The 15687-nt window shown below is 42.9% G+C and overlaps 1 protein-coding gene and 1 long non-coding RNA gene across 23 annotated transcripts; one reads left to right on the forward strand and one right to left on the reverse strand.

The window, feature by feature from the left end:
* Window positions 1-2790: 2790 nt before the first annotated feature.
* Window positions 2791-14247, reverse strand: LOC127294666 (GDSL esterase/lipase WDL1). Its single transcript, XM_051324530.2, has 4 exons — window positions 13938-14247; window positions 3801-3878; window positions 3288-3655; window positions 2791-3182 (listed from the first exon to the last, which is right to left on the reverse strand). The coding sequence occupies exons 1-4, from the start codon at window positions 14040-14042 to the stop codon at window positions 2969-2971; spliced, it is 765 nt and encodes a 254-aa protein (XP_051180490.1). The 5' UTR covers window positions 14043-14247; the 3' UTR covers window positions 2791-2968.
* Window positions 4263-12850, forward strand: LOC127294667 (uncharacterized). Of its 22 annotated transcripts, none has more exons than XR_011743051.1 (13): window positions 4263-4678; window positions 5081-5212; window positions 5296-5331; window positions 5432-5528; window positions 6118-6223; window positions 7021-7093; window positions 7489-7846; window positions 8643-8715; window positions 9111-9284; window positions 9373-9487; window positions 10245-10333; window positions 11172-11298; window positions 12027-12850. It is a non-coding gene; the product is annotated as an uncharacterized lncRNA (long non-coding RNA). The 22 variants fall into 22 exon arrangements; XR_011743053.1 differs by having other exon boundaries at window positions 5094-5212; XR_011743052.1 differs by lacking the exon at window positions 4263-4678 and adding an exon at window positions 6593-6654 and having other exon boundaries at window positions 4687-5212.
* Window positions 14248-15687: the final 1440 nt, after the last annotated feature.

Raw genomic sequence — 15687 nt, forward strand, 5'->3', positions numbered from 1 at the left:
GCGCCGGTTTCCTCCGCCTGTTACGGTTCCTCGCCGCCAGCAACGTAAACTGCGGTCACGTAATCCGCGAGCCAGTCTTCCGGCTTAGTGGTGCCATCATATGTTTTTGTGTCACGAGGCAACTGGAAGTTGCGAACCGGTGGTTCTTCTCTCATGATTCGTGGACCAAAGCATTTTGGGCCAGGAGGACCTTCTGCCTCGATCATCTCAGATAAATACACCATGTCCAGCCGGTGCCTCGCATCCCGGTCTGTTAAGCATCTTTCTCCTACGCGTTCCCCCAATGGGTTCCGGTAGGCTGCGACTCTTTCAGTTGTTGAATCAGCTTCATCATAACGTTCCGGTACCGCGGCTCTTGCCTGCCGGTACCTTGGTGGTGGCATTTCATCTTCAACGTACGCTGCCCTTGCAGCTCGATAATTTTGCCCGGTTTCTCCTTTACCAGCATGATTGTTTCCGGCGTAGCCTCTTCTGGCGTAGCCTCGATCTGCCCCTTGGCTTTTTCTACCGGCATCGTGTTGCCCGGCTTGTTGCTTTCCGGCAAGAACCGGATCGTACACAGTCATCTGCTGCGCATTCACTTCTTTTTCTTTTCTCCTGTCCGGATGGGGGGACGATGCCTGCCCCAGGGACTTGCTTCCGGCGTTTTTTGCCGAACGCACAGATTTTGAAGCCGCAGCTTTGTTTGCTATTGCAAGCTCAGCATTTTGCTCCTGAATCATATCAAACAACTCCCTAACACAATCTTGTTGTTTGGCTAGGGCATCTCCGGTAAGCGAGTCGCACAGCTCTACAGCAGCCGTAGCAACTTTTATGGTTTTATCCGGGCTACTGTACTTAGGTTTTTCTATGATACTCAGAGATGCAGAAATACTTTTGCCGGCAAGAATCTCCTTACGCAGATCCTGATCTAGATTGCGAGCTTTAAGCCGGTTTTCCGGCATCCTAGCAGCCTGAGCGCTAACGGAAGCAAAGCCATGGACATCGTTATACTCACGTAGTGTTAGGTTCAGCTCGCGCTGCGCCCGGATGATGTCCGCGCCCGCCGAGAGCACCTTCTGTTGTTGCGCCCCCAACTCCGCCTGAGCCGCTGCAGGATCAAGGTTCTGCACGATGGGCGTCGCTAGCACATTCATCGCCGCTTGGAGAGGAGTCTCCGGTGGCGGTGCAGATGCACCCGCAACCCCTTGGTCACGCTCGGTCGACGGTTTGGCCGTGCGCGTGGACCTTGTTTGTCCAGCGCCTTCCACCGCAGTCTCCTTGCCGGCGTCAGCCGCGCCAACCACCAGCACCTCGACGCTGCCGGCGGCGTGGCCGCCGCGAAGCGCAGACCTTGGCGGGTCCGGAGCCACCAGCACCGGCGAGAGGCACTAGCGCTCTGGGACGATGCCGTAGTAGACGCGGAGGCTCCCGAACTCGATGACGCTGCCGTTCTTGGGGAACTTACCTCCGTTGGCGAAGCACCCCGTGTTGTCGTTGATGAAGTCCATGCCGAGGACACGGTCGACGAGCGCGGTGACGACACGCTCGCCGGCGATGGTGAGGAGGCCCGCCCGAATATGAACTCCAGCAAGCGCCGCTGCTGGCCCCACGGTGGGCGCCAACTGTCGTCGTGGTGAACAGACAGATGCCATAGGATGGCTTAAGTTGGGGCCGAATGGGTGCTAGAGGATTCGGGGGAGGGTTTTTGTTATATGAGATGGATTTCCGGATGGATTTCCAGATGAACTTGGCCTTGGCCAGAGGTAGAAGAAGAAGAACACAAGGGCTGATCCACCTCTAGATCTCTCTATTTCTTGATCATACAAGGTTACAGGTTTTCGTACATGAGGTTCGACGTCCCCGCGATGGGGTGTGCCCCCTCTCCTTATATAGGGGAGAGGGTGGCTTACAGGGGAAGAAACCCTAGGAAACCCTAATGGCATCTTTGACTAGACAAACTACTTTACAAAGCCTCTTTGGCTATCGGTGACGCCGGTATGTCTTTAATCAGGAGGAGTGACATCCTCCGGTACCTTTTACGTCATCATCTGCTTTTGCCTCAGAGCTTCGATTAAATCTGAAGTGCTTCGCTCATCTTTGTCTCCTAGCTCCTTAGAGAATCTTTGACCAGTCTTGCCGACGTGCTACAGTGTAGCCTGTACCGGTAATCCGGTACCTTCTTAGCCCATTCCGGTATACCCCTCTGGGGATACCGATATAGATTTACTTAGCCAAAAGTTTAGCTTCACAACCTGAAATAATCTTTAAACCGGTATCTTGATAGCCTAAACCATCCGGTTTGGCATGCCTTTGGCATACCGGGGGTCATCCCCCAACACCAACAATGGTCAGTTTTGTCAATTTCGTCCCGAGCTCAAGCTCCCTTTCTTGATCTGATCCAATTGTCTTTCCTGCCCGCCTTGCTTTACCACAAAGGTGCCAGGTTAGCAGCCCGTTTAACAAAACATCTTTAAACATGCGCCACATCAGAAACAATACTGACTTGGGGCATCTAAAAATGTTTTCAAGGAATTGGCAACTTCAGGGTATAACCTAGACCAAATTTCACTACAGGCTCCCGAGGCTCAAAGTTCAGTGTGAAACTGGACTTCTTTTACATCTCAGCAAGCAAAACTAGAGAAATAGTGGTGACTGACTGGTGAGTTCAGTCAGATCCATCGTAATAATTGTAGTTGTCACAATCCACCCATGGAGCTACATAATCATGCATGTTCAAATCAAACTAGGGAACAAAAACAGACTAAATCATTGAGGCTGGTGCATTCATGATCCCTCAACTCAGCTCAATTCAACTAAAAAATGTTCATTATTGGTTCTATAACACAATGCATCCTTCCAAATAAGCAAAATCTTATCATGCTCTTCCATCTGATGAGCAACAAAGCGACCGCCCATTCATCAACACACAATGTCATTCATATAGAAACAATCATGCTGCTACATCTGAGATGTCTTCATGATTCATTCATTCCCATGATAATTTCCTGTGGTAGAACCACTCGGATGGGTTGATGGTAGATAGGCCGCTGGAGGTGACAAGGTCATAGGGTGAGTCCTCCGCGAACTCAGTAGGCATTGCCTTCCAGTGCAGGCATGGATCCCACTCTGCCTCCTTGAGGATCGTCAGGATCTCTTCCACAACTATATTGCTCCCCTCTTCTGATAAATGCAGCCCATCCCTGGAAATTCAGTCATTGCTTACTTTGTGTACACATGTTCCTCTTCAGATACTTGTAATATATAACAAGAGAGAAATGACAAGCTAGAGATGGATTCGGACTCACGTAAAGCATGCCGTCGCCCAGTCATCTCGTTTCTGTATGGCGTTATAAAGATCAACCACCTTGATGTCCATCTCTTTGGATACAGATATGCAGGCTTCAGAGTAGAGCCGGCAAGTTTCATTGGTTCGCACGATCTCACTCAGCGCAGTGCTTGTAGATTTTCGGAGCAGCTCCTCGTTGAGCGGTGGGCAGCTTAGGAAGATCACACGAGTCTTGTCGGAAAGACTCTTGAGGTGCTCGGCTATCTTCCTCATGTTGTCTATGTACTCCTCAAGCGGCACATGAGGTCCAAGCCCGGAAGGGTGGGGAGCGATAGAATCATTGCCACCAAGGTAAACTACCACCAAGCTAGGTTGTACTGCTGAATCCTAATTAACAAAGAGGAGTTGCAACCAGTCAGCAACTTGCCAGAAAAAAGAGTTCACTGCACAAGTTCAAATTACCAGAATGGCAGAGGAGATCTAAACAGAAATTATAAATTAGTAGGTTGGTCTAGGGAGACAATGGGATAACCTTGGGGAAAACTTTGTCCATGACTTGAAGAGCCCGCCTTGAGTTCCACGCAATATACCCTCTGAGAACAATATCAGCCTGAATGAGTTGAAGATAAACACATATTAGTCAAGTCAGATAACAACTGTTATAGTTTCAGAAGTGCCCAAACAGTTTTCAGAAGTGTTCTTACAAGGTATCGCGGTACTACCATTTATTCCTTATAACTTTCTTGCATTTTTCACACAGTTTTACATCTACACGTTTGACAATACTAGATGCAGTCTGTTGAAAATAGCCCAAGCATCTAACCTATAATAGATGCCCCCCATAGGGGGTCTCACAGCGCATCCACCGCGACGTCCATTTTCTAACCGTAGGATGGATCTTACTTTGCATCTCAGCAGTCCATATTTTGACTGCGCGGGGATATAAAAAGAGCCTGTGAAAACCCTAGCCGCCTTTTCCCCACTCGCCCAACCCCTGCATCCTCTTCCTCCCCCAATCGCCCGCTCCTCCTCTTCTTCCCCGCAGCGCTCCACCTCCCACCTCTCTCCTCCCGCCCCTCCCTCTCCCTCGGAGACCGATGGCGCCGACCGTTGCACGTGCCATCTGCGTCGCCGTCCCCTCCATCTCCCCGTAGATCAGGCGCACCAGGACGAGCAAGAAGCCCTCAACATGACGCCATTTCCCCGGCCGCCGGAGACGCGGAGGCGGAAGAGCGGCGGCTGGCCGGCCCTCGATTACTGCAGGTTGCACCAGCCGTGGGCGACGGTAGCCCGCACAAGCAGCAGAGGACATCCCCCCACAGCAAGCTCACATCTGGAGTTGCAGCCAATGATGCGAAGGGGAGCAACCTAGGCATGCCCGACCCCGACCAGGACGACGCATAACAAAAGGTCATTTTTCCACCGCCAATCGCTCTCCCCAATCCCCACAGCCACCACTAGCGCCTTCCCCCAGTCTCCTCAGCCATCTTCGTGCGCCTTCCGTCCCGCTCGCGCCGCCGCCACAAGCTGCAGCGTTGCCGGGAGGAGCACTCCGTCCCCTACAGCCTGCTGGCTCAGCCGCATCTCCCGATGCCAAATCCTCTCTCTCCATCCCTTTTGGTTCTTGATTTTGTTTTCTTTGAGATTTCCTTTTGCTTTTCCTGAGATTTGTTTGTTCTTGTGCTCTATTTCATAATAGATTTGTTCTGTATTTTCGTTTTTTGATTTTTCCGTCCGGATACTCTTTAGTTTTTTTATCAGATTTATGTTTATCTGAGCCCCCTGCCCTGCATCCTCGTGCCTTTTTTCCAGGGACTTTTTCCAGGGACTCACCTTCTTGGTGCTCATCGTTAGTTTGATGGTGGTGTACTGACGCCAGTGAGAACTAGGAGGAGGAAGAGGACACAAAGAGAGAGATGGAGCGGCAAGACTACAAGATCCCAGGTTTCTCTCTCTCTCTCAATCTCACTGCTACCAGGCTTAGATGCCTATCACGCATTTTCTCTTCTAAGAGATACATCTTGCAGATGCAAGTCGAGATAAGAGAGAAGGGGCCGGTTCAGGTACACATCTTCCGGAGTTCCCATCCAGGATCTGCATTAGTCCACAGCCCCTTAATTTTCTGCCCTCCTATTGTTTGCTCATATCCAATACTGGATTCAGATTAGCACTCCACATCCTATGGCAGTTGGCACGCTAGGACATGGGAAAGCTCAGCTCAGCCGGTAGCCATGATGCACCCCCCTTCCCAAATTTTCAAGTAAGTTATTTTTTGTTTAAGTGCAATTGATTAATTTGTCCTATGGGTGGATATTAGTTTTGTAAAAATATGATTTATTGTTCATATCAAATTACATATGAGGTGTCAAAGGAGTCAGCTGAGCAGAGCTTGAAACACTGGTGTTTCCTTCTTCCTGGTTCTGTTGAACACTGGTGTTTATTTATCTTAAGCATGCCACATCAGTGCTGGTTTATTTTACTTTTACAGCTTTTTGATGGAAGATTGTTGATTGATTCTGCCATGTGTTTCTTACTCACAATTAATCGGGGTTTTTAGATTGGTTCTGTCATGTCTTTGCTCATTGCCTAAATATTTGTAACTTCTCACAGCATATTATCCTTACTGGACTGACTAAATTGACGCCGATAGAGCAGCTTTTTGCCGTGCTATTTGTTAAGATGGAGACCAGCTGACCTTAATTACCCAAAAGTGTTACTATCAGCGTTGTACTTTACTCACATCTTTTATTGGACATGGCAAACCGTTACAGTGCTCGAATGCTGCCAGTCTACTGGGATTTTGAATATTTAATTCTATTTGGCTCATCTAGATTGTTTCGAATGCACAGTGAGGACGAGCTTCCGGGTTCCGCAGCTTGAATGGTGTGGAGCTCCATCACTTTTGCTGAATGGCTCACCAAACCATTGTTTCTACAGCCTGTGATGTTGATCGAGGTTTGTCAAACTCGAGCATCCATCTTCTTTGCGTGTCTTTTTGGTTGTTCGCGAAACCCACAGGAATAAGCTGATTAATTAGTTGTATGCATTAACAAATTTACTCTAACAAATATGTGAAAGATGAAGCTGAACCTCATTTAAACTATTTCACGAAATTGCTGGCTAAATCTTAAAGTTGTGTGCAAGACAAAAAAAAGGAGAGCTTTGAGATAATTCAGTTTTTTTTTACATGAGAGATAATTCAGTTACGAACAAATGTTATCTTAAGTTTGGTGTCCCTTATTACTTACCTGATTTTGCAATGGTTTTGTATAGACCATATCTCATTGATGTGCTCATTAGTCATTTCTGCTAATATTGTGGCAGAAGCATAAATGGAGACAAGTTCACCTCATAGTGCCCTTGAAAAACTAAGATTGCAGCTGCTGGTAGGCCTTTGAATCTGACATTTGGAAAGTAAACCTACAAGAGTATTTATATTTCTTAATGTGTATACAAAGATTTCTGTTCAGATGTGCATAGCTATACCATTACAGTGAGATTTATTGTGTAAATTTCATCATGTATCTTCGCATAGTGATGAAATGATGGTTGATAATTCATATAGGTGGCCTCAAGGCCTTATTCGTGTTCAACTTTTCTTATGTATATGCTAACGTTATAGGTGGCCTCAAGGCCTTATATGCATAGAAATCTTCAGGGTGTTTTTATTTATAATCTACATTTCGTCATCAGTTAAGATATAATGTATAGGTAATTTTTTCTATGAATTTGTTGTCCTATGATGTGTGCAGATTCCAGTCACAATGATGAGTTCTCTGACCATGCCAGCATGGCAAAAGTGACATTGTTTGAGGAAACATTGCGGTAAAGTCCCTTTGGGTCATGTCGTTTGTTTTATCTAATTCTTTTGTTGATTGTATGGAGGGAAAAAGTGTATGGAATTAATAGATAGAAATAGTTCTCACGTAATGGAATCAAGGTACTGAATAAGAGTTATTTCTTGTCTGTCATAGTGATATTGAGTTTTAAGTGTTCTCCAAAAAATTTCTTTCTTGCCTCATTATTGTGTATTTGCAGTTTTAGACTTTAAGTCTTCATTTCTTGCCTCCTTTCCTCCAATGCGATGTTTCTAAGTTTGCACTATACCTACCGATGGTTCAGTGTGGGGAAAAAGAATTATGTGGGAAAATACAAATTTCCCTTGCTGATGATGCTGTGAAGTATAGTTTGATGAAAGTAAATTACTTGTGGTCTTATAGTGAGTGAAGTGAAGTTGGATGAGGGGATTCGGTGTGTCATATGCGCCTTTGCCCTGGAGCTGGGTGGGCCACGGCTCAATTTGGCCCTCAGTAGCTTCACCGGTGCTCCCAAACAACGTCGGTGACGTCTTAAAACGGGAGCTTGACTATCGCATCCATGGCAAACCGTTACAGTGCTCGAATGCTGCCAGTCTACTGGGATTTTGAATATTTAATTCTATTTGGCTCATCTAGATTGTTTCGAATGCACAGTGAGGACGAGCTTCCGGGTTCCGCAGCTTGAATGGTGTGGAGCTCCATCACTTTTGCTGAATGGCTCACCAAACCATTGTTTCTACAGCCTGTGATGTTGATCGAGGTTTGTCAAACTCGAGCATCCATCTTCTTTGCGTGTCTTTTTGGTTGTTCGCGAAACCCACAGGAATAAGCTGATTAATTAGTTGTATGCATTAACGAATTTACTCTAACAAATATGTGAAAGATGAAGCTGAACCTCATTTAAACTATTTCACGAAATTGCTGGCTAAATCTTAAAGTTGTGTGCAAGACAAAAAAAAGGAGAGCTTTGAGATAATTCAGTTTTTTTTTACATGAGAGATAATTCAGTTACGAACAAATGTTATCTAAGTTTGGTGTCCCTTATTACTTACCTGATTTTGCAATGGTTTTGTATAGACCATATCTCATTGATGTGCTCATTAGTCATTTCTGCTAATATTGTGGCAGAAGCATAAATGGAGATAAGTTCACCTCATAGTGCCCTTGAAAAACTAAGATTGCAGCTGCTGGTAGGCCTTTGAATCTGATATTTGGAAAGTAAACCTACAAGAGTATTTATATTTCTTAATGTGTATACAAAGATTTCTGTTCAGATGTGCATAGCTATACCATTACAGTGAGATTTATTGTGTAAATTTCATCATGTATCTTCGCATAGTGATGAAATGATGGTTGATAATTCATATAGGTGGCCTCAAGGCCTTATTCGTGTTCAACTTTTCTTATGTATATGCTAACGTTATAGGTCGCCTCAAGGCCTTATATGCATAGAAATCTTCAGGGTGTTTTTATTTATAATCTACATTTCGTCATCAGTTAAGATATGATGTATAGGTAATTTTTTCTATGAATTTGTTGTCCTATGATGTGTGCAGATTCCAGTCACAATGATGAGTTCTCTGACCATGCCAGCATGGCAAAAGTGACATTGTTTGAGGAAACATTGCGGTAAAGTCCCTTTGGGTCATGTCGTTTGTTTTATCTAATTCTTTTGTTGATTGTATGGAGGGAAAAAGTGTATGGAATTAATAGATAGAAATAGTTCTCACGTAATGGAATCAAGGTACTGAATAAGAGTTATTTCTTGTCTGTCATAGTGATATTGAGTTTTAAGTGTTCTCCAAAAAATTTCTTTCTTGCCTCATTATTGTGTATTTGCAGTTTTAGACTTTAAGTCTTCATTTCTTGCCTCCTTTCCTCCAATGCGATGTTTCTAAGTTTGCACTATACCTACCGATGGTTCAGTGTGGGGAAAAACAATTATGTGGGAAAATACAAATTTCCCTTGCTGATGATGCTGTGAAGTATAGTTTGATGAAAGTAAATTACTTGTGGTCTTATAGTGAGTGAAGTGAAGTTGGATGAGGGGATTCGGTGTGTCATATGCGCATCTGCCCTGGAGCTGGGTGGGCCACGGCTCAATTTGGCCCTCAGTAGCTTCGCCGGTGCTCCCAAACAACGTCGGTGACGTCTTAAAATGGGAGCTTGACTATCGCATCCATGTTGCATCTGTACAGGTGTTTAAACCCCCATCTAATCCCCTTCCCTCATTCATCTCTATATTTTTCAATTGTGGCCCCATTGTCATCTTTGGTCTCTCTACAGGTTTTCAAGAATTTATCCGTTTGTGTTTCTATCATATTACTTGCAATAAATTGACACTGGGACAAGATTTTGTAATTCGTTTGGTTGCTTCTGTACGGCAATCCTTATTTTCAAGGTGTGTATTTCTTCAGTTTTTACTATTTGTTTCCTATCTCCTATTGCTCTCTACATTTGAATTATTTCAGATTCTCCTGTGTCAACATCATGCAATCGAGTGTTTAGTTAGCTTAGTGAATAAGTGCTTCTATTTTTTTTTGTTCACTGTCTCTATGTTATATAATTTGTGGAGGAAGTACTAGGGAAGGTTGGAGCTCTGTTTCTTGATTGCCAAAATATTACAGGGGCCTAATTCTTAGTTCTGATGATGTCCTGAATTTGTGTGTTCAAAAGATTAAATGATTATGTGTAGAACTTTATCTTGATCCAATATAGGAGATTCCTTCCACATGCATTTTTGCCGGGTAAATAGCATGATATTTGAAATGTGTGTTGCCTGATGTTTACAAATGAGAAGCGTAATTAGTTTTTTTAGTTACACTAACAAGCTTTGTTGAAAGCTTGATGGTTCATTTTGCTTCGTGTATACTAGATCTCTGTCATGTGTGGAGTGGATAGAGAGGTCATCAACAGTTGATGCCTGACTCAGAGGAGTTGTTTTCCGTGTCCTATTGATTAAGTCATGCTTATTACTACTTTGGGTTTTTATTATTCATCCCTCATGATCCCTAACAAATCTTAAATATCACATGTAACTGGGCGGAGCAGTGACACTAGCGTAGCTGCTCCCTGGTACACAAATTGGTTCTTTGTTGTCCAAGGGGTATTACTGTTCTGAATTTGTGTAATGGTTTTTTTTTCATCTGGTATGCAAGGTCATGGGGCTCAGTGGTCAGCATGGCCGTCGCCGTCATCGGTTCTACTTGTCTTCAGGCCTGAAGTTTGGCTCAGATTTGGAAACAAGGTAAGTTATGTTTCTTTTCTCCTCAGTTCTTGCACAGTTATGTGCTTTTGTTCCTAGAATAATATGTAGAGAAGAAATACGGAAAGTATTATAGCAACAGTACACGTCAACGTTCTTTAAGAGTTTGAGTTAGGTACTTGAAAACCTAACTTAAAATCTACAATAGGTTCTTCAGGTTTCAAAGGAGAACACTTAACACACATGAACAAATTAAAAGGGGAGAGGGGTATAAGAAATGTTCATATATGTACGGAAGGGCTAAACATGTGGGGTACTTTAAAAAAATCAGGATCTACAAACAGAGAAGCAGCATATAGGATCTTATTTCAAGCCTGGTATACCATGAAAGCTTGGGGGCTGGGTAATAGCCTCTGTGTCTTAATGATGTAAAACATATTTAGCCATTTCTAAATACAAAAATAGATCATTGTCTCGAGGTAACTGTATAATTAAATATTTCTTTTGTATGATGTGTAGCTGATTGTGCAGAAGAACAGGGCTTGTGAATACATTTAAATATTTGACATCATCTCATATCAACCATTTGTCGAGGGAGAAACATTGATATAACTGTATATAATGAATATGAATGAGACCTGTAGTAGAAGATTATGCCGCAGCAATCAACTGATCTTATTATGATCTTAAATTTTGAATTTTGACCCGACACCTTCCTAAAATATCTTTGTACAACCTACTGGAGTTCATGTTTTTATTTATTACAACGGGGAGTATAGTTCACTTGTTCACGGGACCTGATCCTTAGAACTTCTATAATGGTAAGAATGTTTCGTATTATCTTTTATTATTTCTGAGTTCAGATATATTCTTTTGGCAGACCAAAACAATTCATATACATTCGAAACTTATGAAGATAAAGCATGGAAAGTATAAGCTATATGTACAGAACATTCATTGGAGAACATTTCCATGCTTGTGAACAGACGGAAAGTACAATACCTCAAGTGAGCTTCTTCTCTTCTTAATTAATCCAGATCCAGGTGTGAATCGTTGCTGAGTGCCTAGATTTAAATGAGTGCTCGGATTTTTTTGCTTATGATAGGTACTGGCTTTCTTTTGAATATTGTGGCAGATGAAGTACTAAAATCGATGTAGCATTATCAATTAGGTATGGTTAGTATATATAGCAGTAGCGGGTGAGAACTAAATCTACCATAGAGAGAAGTACTGTTTACTCTACAAAGGTCTTTTAATCAGTGAGTTATATCTTTCTGACAGATATACACATGATGCACCTGTTTTTTGCTTATGATAGGTTCTCACTTGCTTTTGAATAGTTGATGCCAACCTCTTAAATTATGGAAGACTTTCTTCGTGGCTATTACTACAGCTGTTAGACTCAACCCTTTCCTGTCTTGATAGCTCAAAATAATTTTTATTTCCCATCGTTAGCATATGCTCTCCTCCCCTAGGCAGTAGTTTTTTCGCCATGCCCTCATGTATATTTTTGTTACAAATTCAGCTACGCCTTTGTGTATTTCAGAGGGTGTTGCCACTGAAGTCAGGTGTTTGCCTTTTCTCCAACCTGTACTTTTTGTTTACATAAATGTTTGCATGTTCTGTTTCTAAAGGGTATTTTTCATGTTTTGTGTTGGTTGGGTTCTTTTCATTTTATCCCTTCCATACCACATGGTGCTCTGCTATTCATTTGTTGTGGTTGGTTGCTTCACAGTGTCATTTTCCCTCCTATTCCTACCAATGCCCAAGGTGGGTGGTGATGTTTCTATCCCTGGAGGCGTTGCTGATCTCAAGTTACAAACATAGATAAATTGTTGACTCTATTCATGTGTCTGTAATCTCCATGAAAGTATCCCCGCTCATTGGTTTATTTCCATATTGTTAGTTCTTCATGTGTGTATGGACAATGTTGCCAGCAATATTGCAAATAGTTTAGATGATATCCCGAATTAAGGTTCGCTTGAAATTTTCAATGTGCACCTCATCTCTGTTCTTTTATGGTGGGGTATCTGTTCTTCTGTACATAGACGAATAGGATCTAATCAAATGTTTAATTGGAGGTATTTATTGGTGGACTAACGAAAGAGATGTTCAAGTTTTAGCCCTGTTGAAAGGATGAAAGAATTCAGTTTGGAGCCCTGTTGAAAGGATGAAAGGATTGACAGGTTATAGCGCTGTTGAAAGCATGAAAGGATTCGGGTTGTGTCCCTTTGAAAGGATGAAAGTATTCAGGTTGTAGCCCTATTCTCTGCTTCGTGAACTGATGAAAGGCTGCCCAAGCAGCACACGATTCAAGTAGTGGCTCAAGTTGGCGATTTATAGATCTATAGCTAAGTTGCATTGTGCGGTGAACATGAAGAGTTAAGAAACTATTGAAATGACATGGTTTGGTAGCGTGCTATACCGAATTGTCCCATAGGCAGCCTATGTAGATGTTGCTTTTTGTTGTTCCTTTCTCACTTGTGTTGCTCTTGCTAGAACCATGGAGTGTTTGTGTGCCTTGCCTAAATTTTATCATATCGACTTCGTTTTTGTAAAGCCCAATAATCATTTCAACACCTTATTTATTTCTATGTTATACTAAAATGTTAATCTACGTGAATTTCATGGGATCGTGCCCTAAGGACTGATACCAACTGAAAGGCGTTTATCATTTTATAAATTGTTGTTGATTCCTGTAGTGGTCGTAGTGCTTCATATTGAACCATATTATTACGTCTTAGATCTAATCATCATATTATTACGCCTGAAATTGGTTTGACTTTTTTGGAATTTCAGTATGAAAAACAGGAAACACGTGCAAACCTGAAAAATGTATTATCATATTGACAGCTATTTTTATCACTGTTATGCAAAATAAATTTGGCATGAGCTCCACGGGATCGTGCGCCAAGGCGCACATCTAAATCTAGTAGAAGTAAAACTTGGAACTGTCCCTGCTTTTTGCGTCGTTTTCATATATAATCCAAATGCTTCGACTACCCGCTTTCCCGAGAAAAGAGATATTCCAACTTACAGCTGTAGGGCTACATCAAGTCAGACAAGAAAATATAAAACAGGGACAACTTTATTATAGTGAGATGTGTGCTTTTCCAAAAGATATCATATAGCCTTGCTACCCACCCAGCTCAGCTCAATTCCATGTAAGTGTGTTGTGTAAAATGGAACCATGGAAATATTCTGTTAAAGAGAAGCAAATAGAGCATAGCATCCGACATGGTTAAAGAAAACAGCAGGTGAACAAAATCATATGATCATATGATCTAGCAATTCTCAATTCAATGGAGAAAAAAACTAAAAAGAAAAACAAATCTAGATGCGCAAATTATGTGGCTGCACTCTGCTAACTTTTACGATAATATCAATATGGTGAATTAAAAAAAAATTGGCTTTCAGATTTAGGGGAATCGAAGTGCCTAATATCTAAACGAAGACCGTCATATAAAAATGGAGAATGTTTGGACGGAAGGAGTTGAATATCTGTTTGAGTTGCTACCTAGGTAAGCTAGATTAATTCTCATCTTGGTTAGGCCAGCCGGTAGGATTTGAAGTTAGTCGCAGTCGCGGTCGCAATCAGAAATTCAGAATCACACAGCAATTAACACGAGGAAGGGGAAGAAGTTACCTTGCGAGCGTAGATGTCGGCGAGGGTAGCTCCCCATCCGCCGTTGCTGAAGCTGTACTGCACGATGGAGGAGCCGAAGAGCACGAAGACCGGCCGGCCATTCATGTCCGGCGGACGGGCGGCCGGGCGGCCGGGCGGCGTCCGAGATGCTGATTCGATCTGCCCCAGCCTTGGCTGCTGCCGGCGCTGGACGGCCGGAAAGGAAAGAACTGAATTAGGGTCCAGGCCTCCTTGTGCCCCGTGTGTTTTTGGGGTGGACCTGGTGGCAGCGGAGCACTACTATTCTTCTATACTACAAGTAGCGCCATTGGAGTGTAGTGGAGTACGGTGCTCTTAAAGGAAGAATGGAAACAGTGAGCTGAGATTTCTAGGTGGGCTGTTGTAGTTGCATCCACATCACATCTACTCCAGAAAATTGTGATTCAATCATATCGACCCTAATTAATCCCATAAAGGCTCTGGCCACTGCAGTGCATAACTCCTGGTGCTAATCCAGCTCTCAGCCCTGCCACCGGTGTCATGCATGATTTGGATCAGTTTGCAGCGGAAAATGAAAGAAAAATTAGTTTCACGACCACGTGGTACGAACAACCATTCATTTCGTCGCCTCCGTCTCTCCAACAACCTCGATCGGCCATGCATCTATGCTTGCTCAGTCAGCGCGGCCCATCACTTCAGCGCCACATTCAATACCAACACACACCAGCAGTTGCAGCTGCAAGATCATTTACTCGCCTGCCTCCTCCCACCATCCTCTGCATGCTCGCCCTATCCACATTAAATTGTATAAACCATTTATTGCGCCTACTGGAGCCACGCATCTGCATCTAGGGACTACTACTACAGCTTTACTACCCCTCCATGGAAATTTAGTATTGCTCCAAATGGCTCCAAACCAACGGTGAAACTTTTGCCATTTTTTATAACATGGAGAGTTTACGAAAATGCTGAACGGAACCTAGGTACACGCGCACCTAGTTATGAAAATTCCAAAAAAATACCGATTAAAAGTTTCAAAAATTATGAAGTAAATTTTTGCATGTACATATTATGTTGATAGTCACTCGTGTGTGTTTTCACGAAAAAATACCATTGTGTGTGACCTACACAAAAATAACAAAATGCAAATTCCTATTCCTGTGAATAGTACAAGTTCCTATTCACTATTCTCATTTAGATATTTTGTCATTTTTGTGCAGACCACATACAATGGTATTTTTTTCGTGAAAAAACACATGAGTAAGTATCAACATAATATGTACATACAAAAATTTACTTCGTATTTTTTTGAAACTTTTAAATAGCCTTTTTTCATTTTGTGGAAAACTGGGTGCGCGTGCACCCAGGTTCCATTCGTGCATGTCGGGAGAGTTTAGTACTAGAGTAATTGGGCATCTCAAGGGCGCCCTCCATGGCAAATAAAAGCACAACATTATGCAAAAGACATAAAATAAGTTTGAAAATAAAATTTAATAATTCTTGGCATCCACCAAATTACCAAAATGATCAAAAATATAAATTGTTCCATACAAATGCAAGAAAAAAAACATAAACATAGAATGATCAGTTGGTGCGTGCGAGATCCGAGGCTGAACTTGTTCATACCAAGACTTTGTCTTCAGGTCCATGAGACTTTTGTTTGTCGACAAGATCTAGACCTCCTCGATAAAGCAATGGCTATTTGGTACCCCTCCTAGTCCGCTTTGAACTTATCGATTGCAACTTGTAGCTCTTTCGGCCTCGACCCTAA

This window comes from Lolium perenne, chromosome 4 (genome assembly GCF_019359855.2).
Source record: "Lolium perenne isolate Kyuss_39 chromosome 4, Kyuss_2.0, whole genome shotgun sequence".
Taxonomy (NCBI): Eukaryota; Viridiplantae; Streptophyta; class Magnoliopsida; order Poales; family Poaceae; genus Lolium; species Lolium perenne.

Bases quoted from the DNA above. Each gene is read 5' to 3' on its own strand.
- LOC127294666 (XM_051324530.2), bottom strand. From the start codon at position 14,042: ATGAATGGCCGGCCGGTCTTCGTGCTCTTCGGCTCCTCCATCGTGCAG. The intron at 3,879-13,937 runs GTAACTTCTTCC...CAACTCATTCAG, and splicing joins CCGACATCTACGCTCGCAAG to GCTGATATTGTTCTCAGAGG. The intron at 3,656-3,800 runs GTTATCCCATTG...TTTGTTAATTAG, and splicing joins TGGACAAAGTTTTCCCCAAG to GATTCAGCAGTACAACCTAG.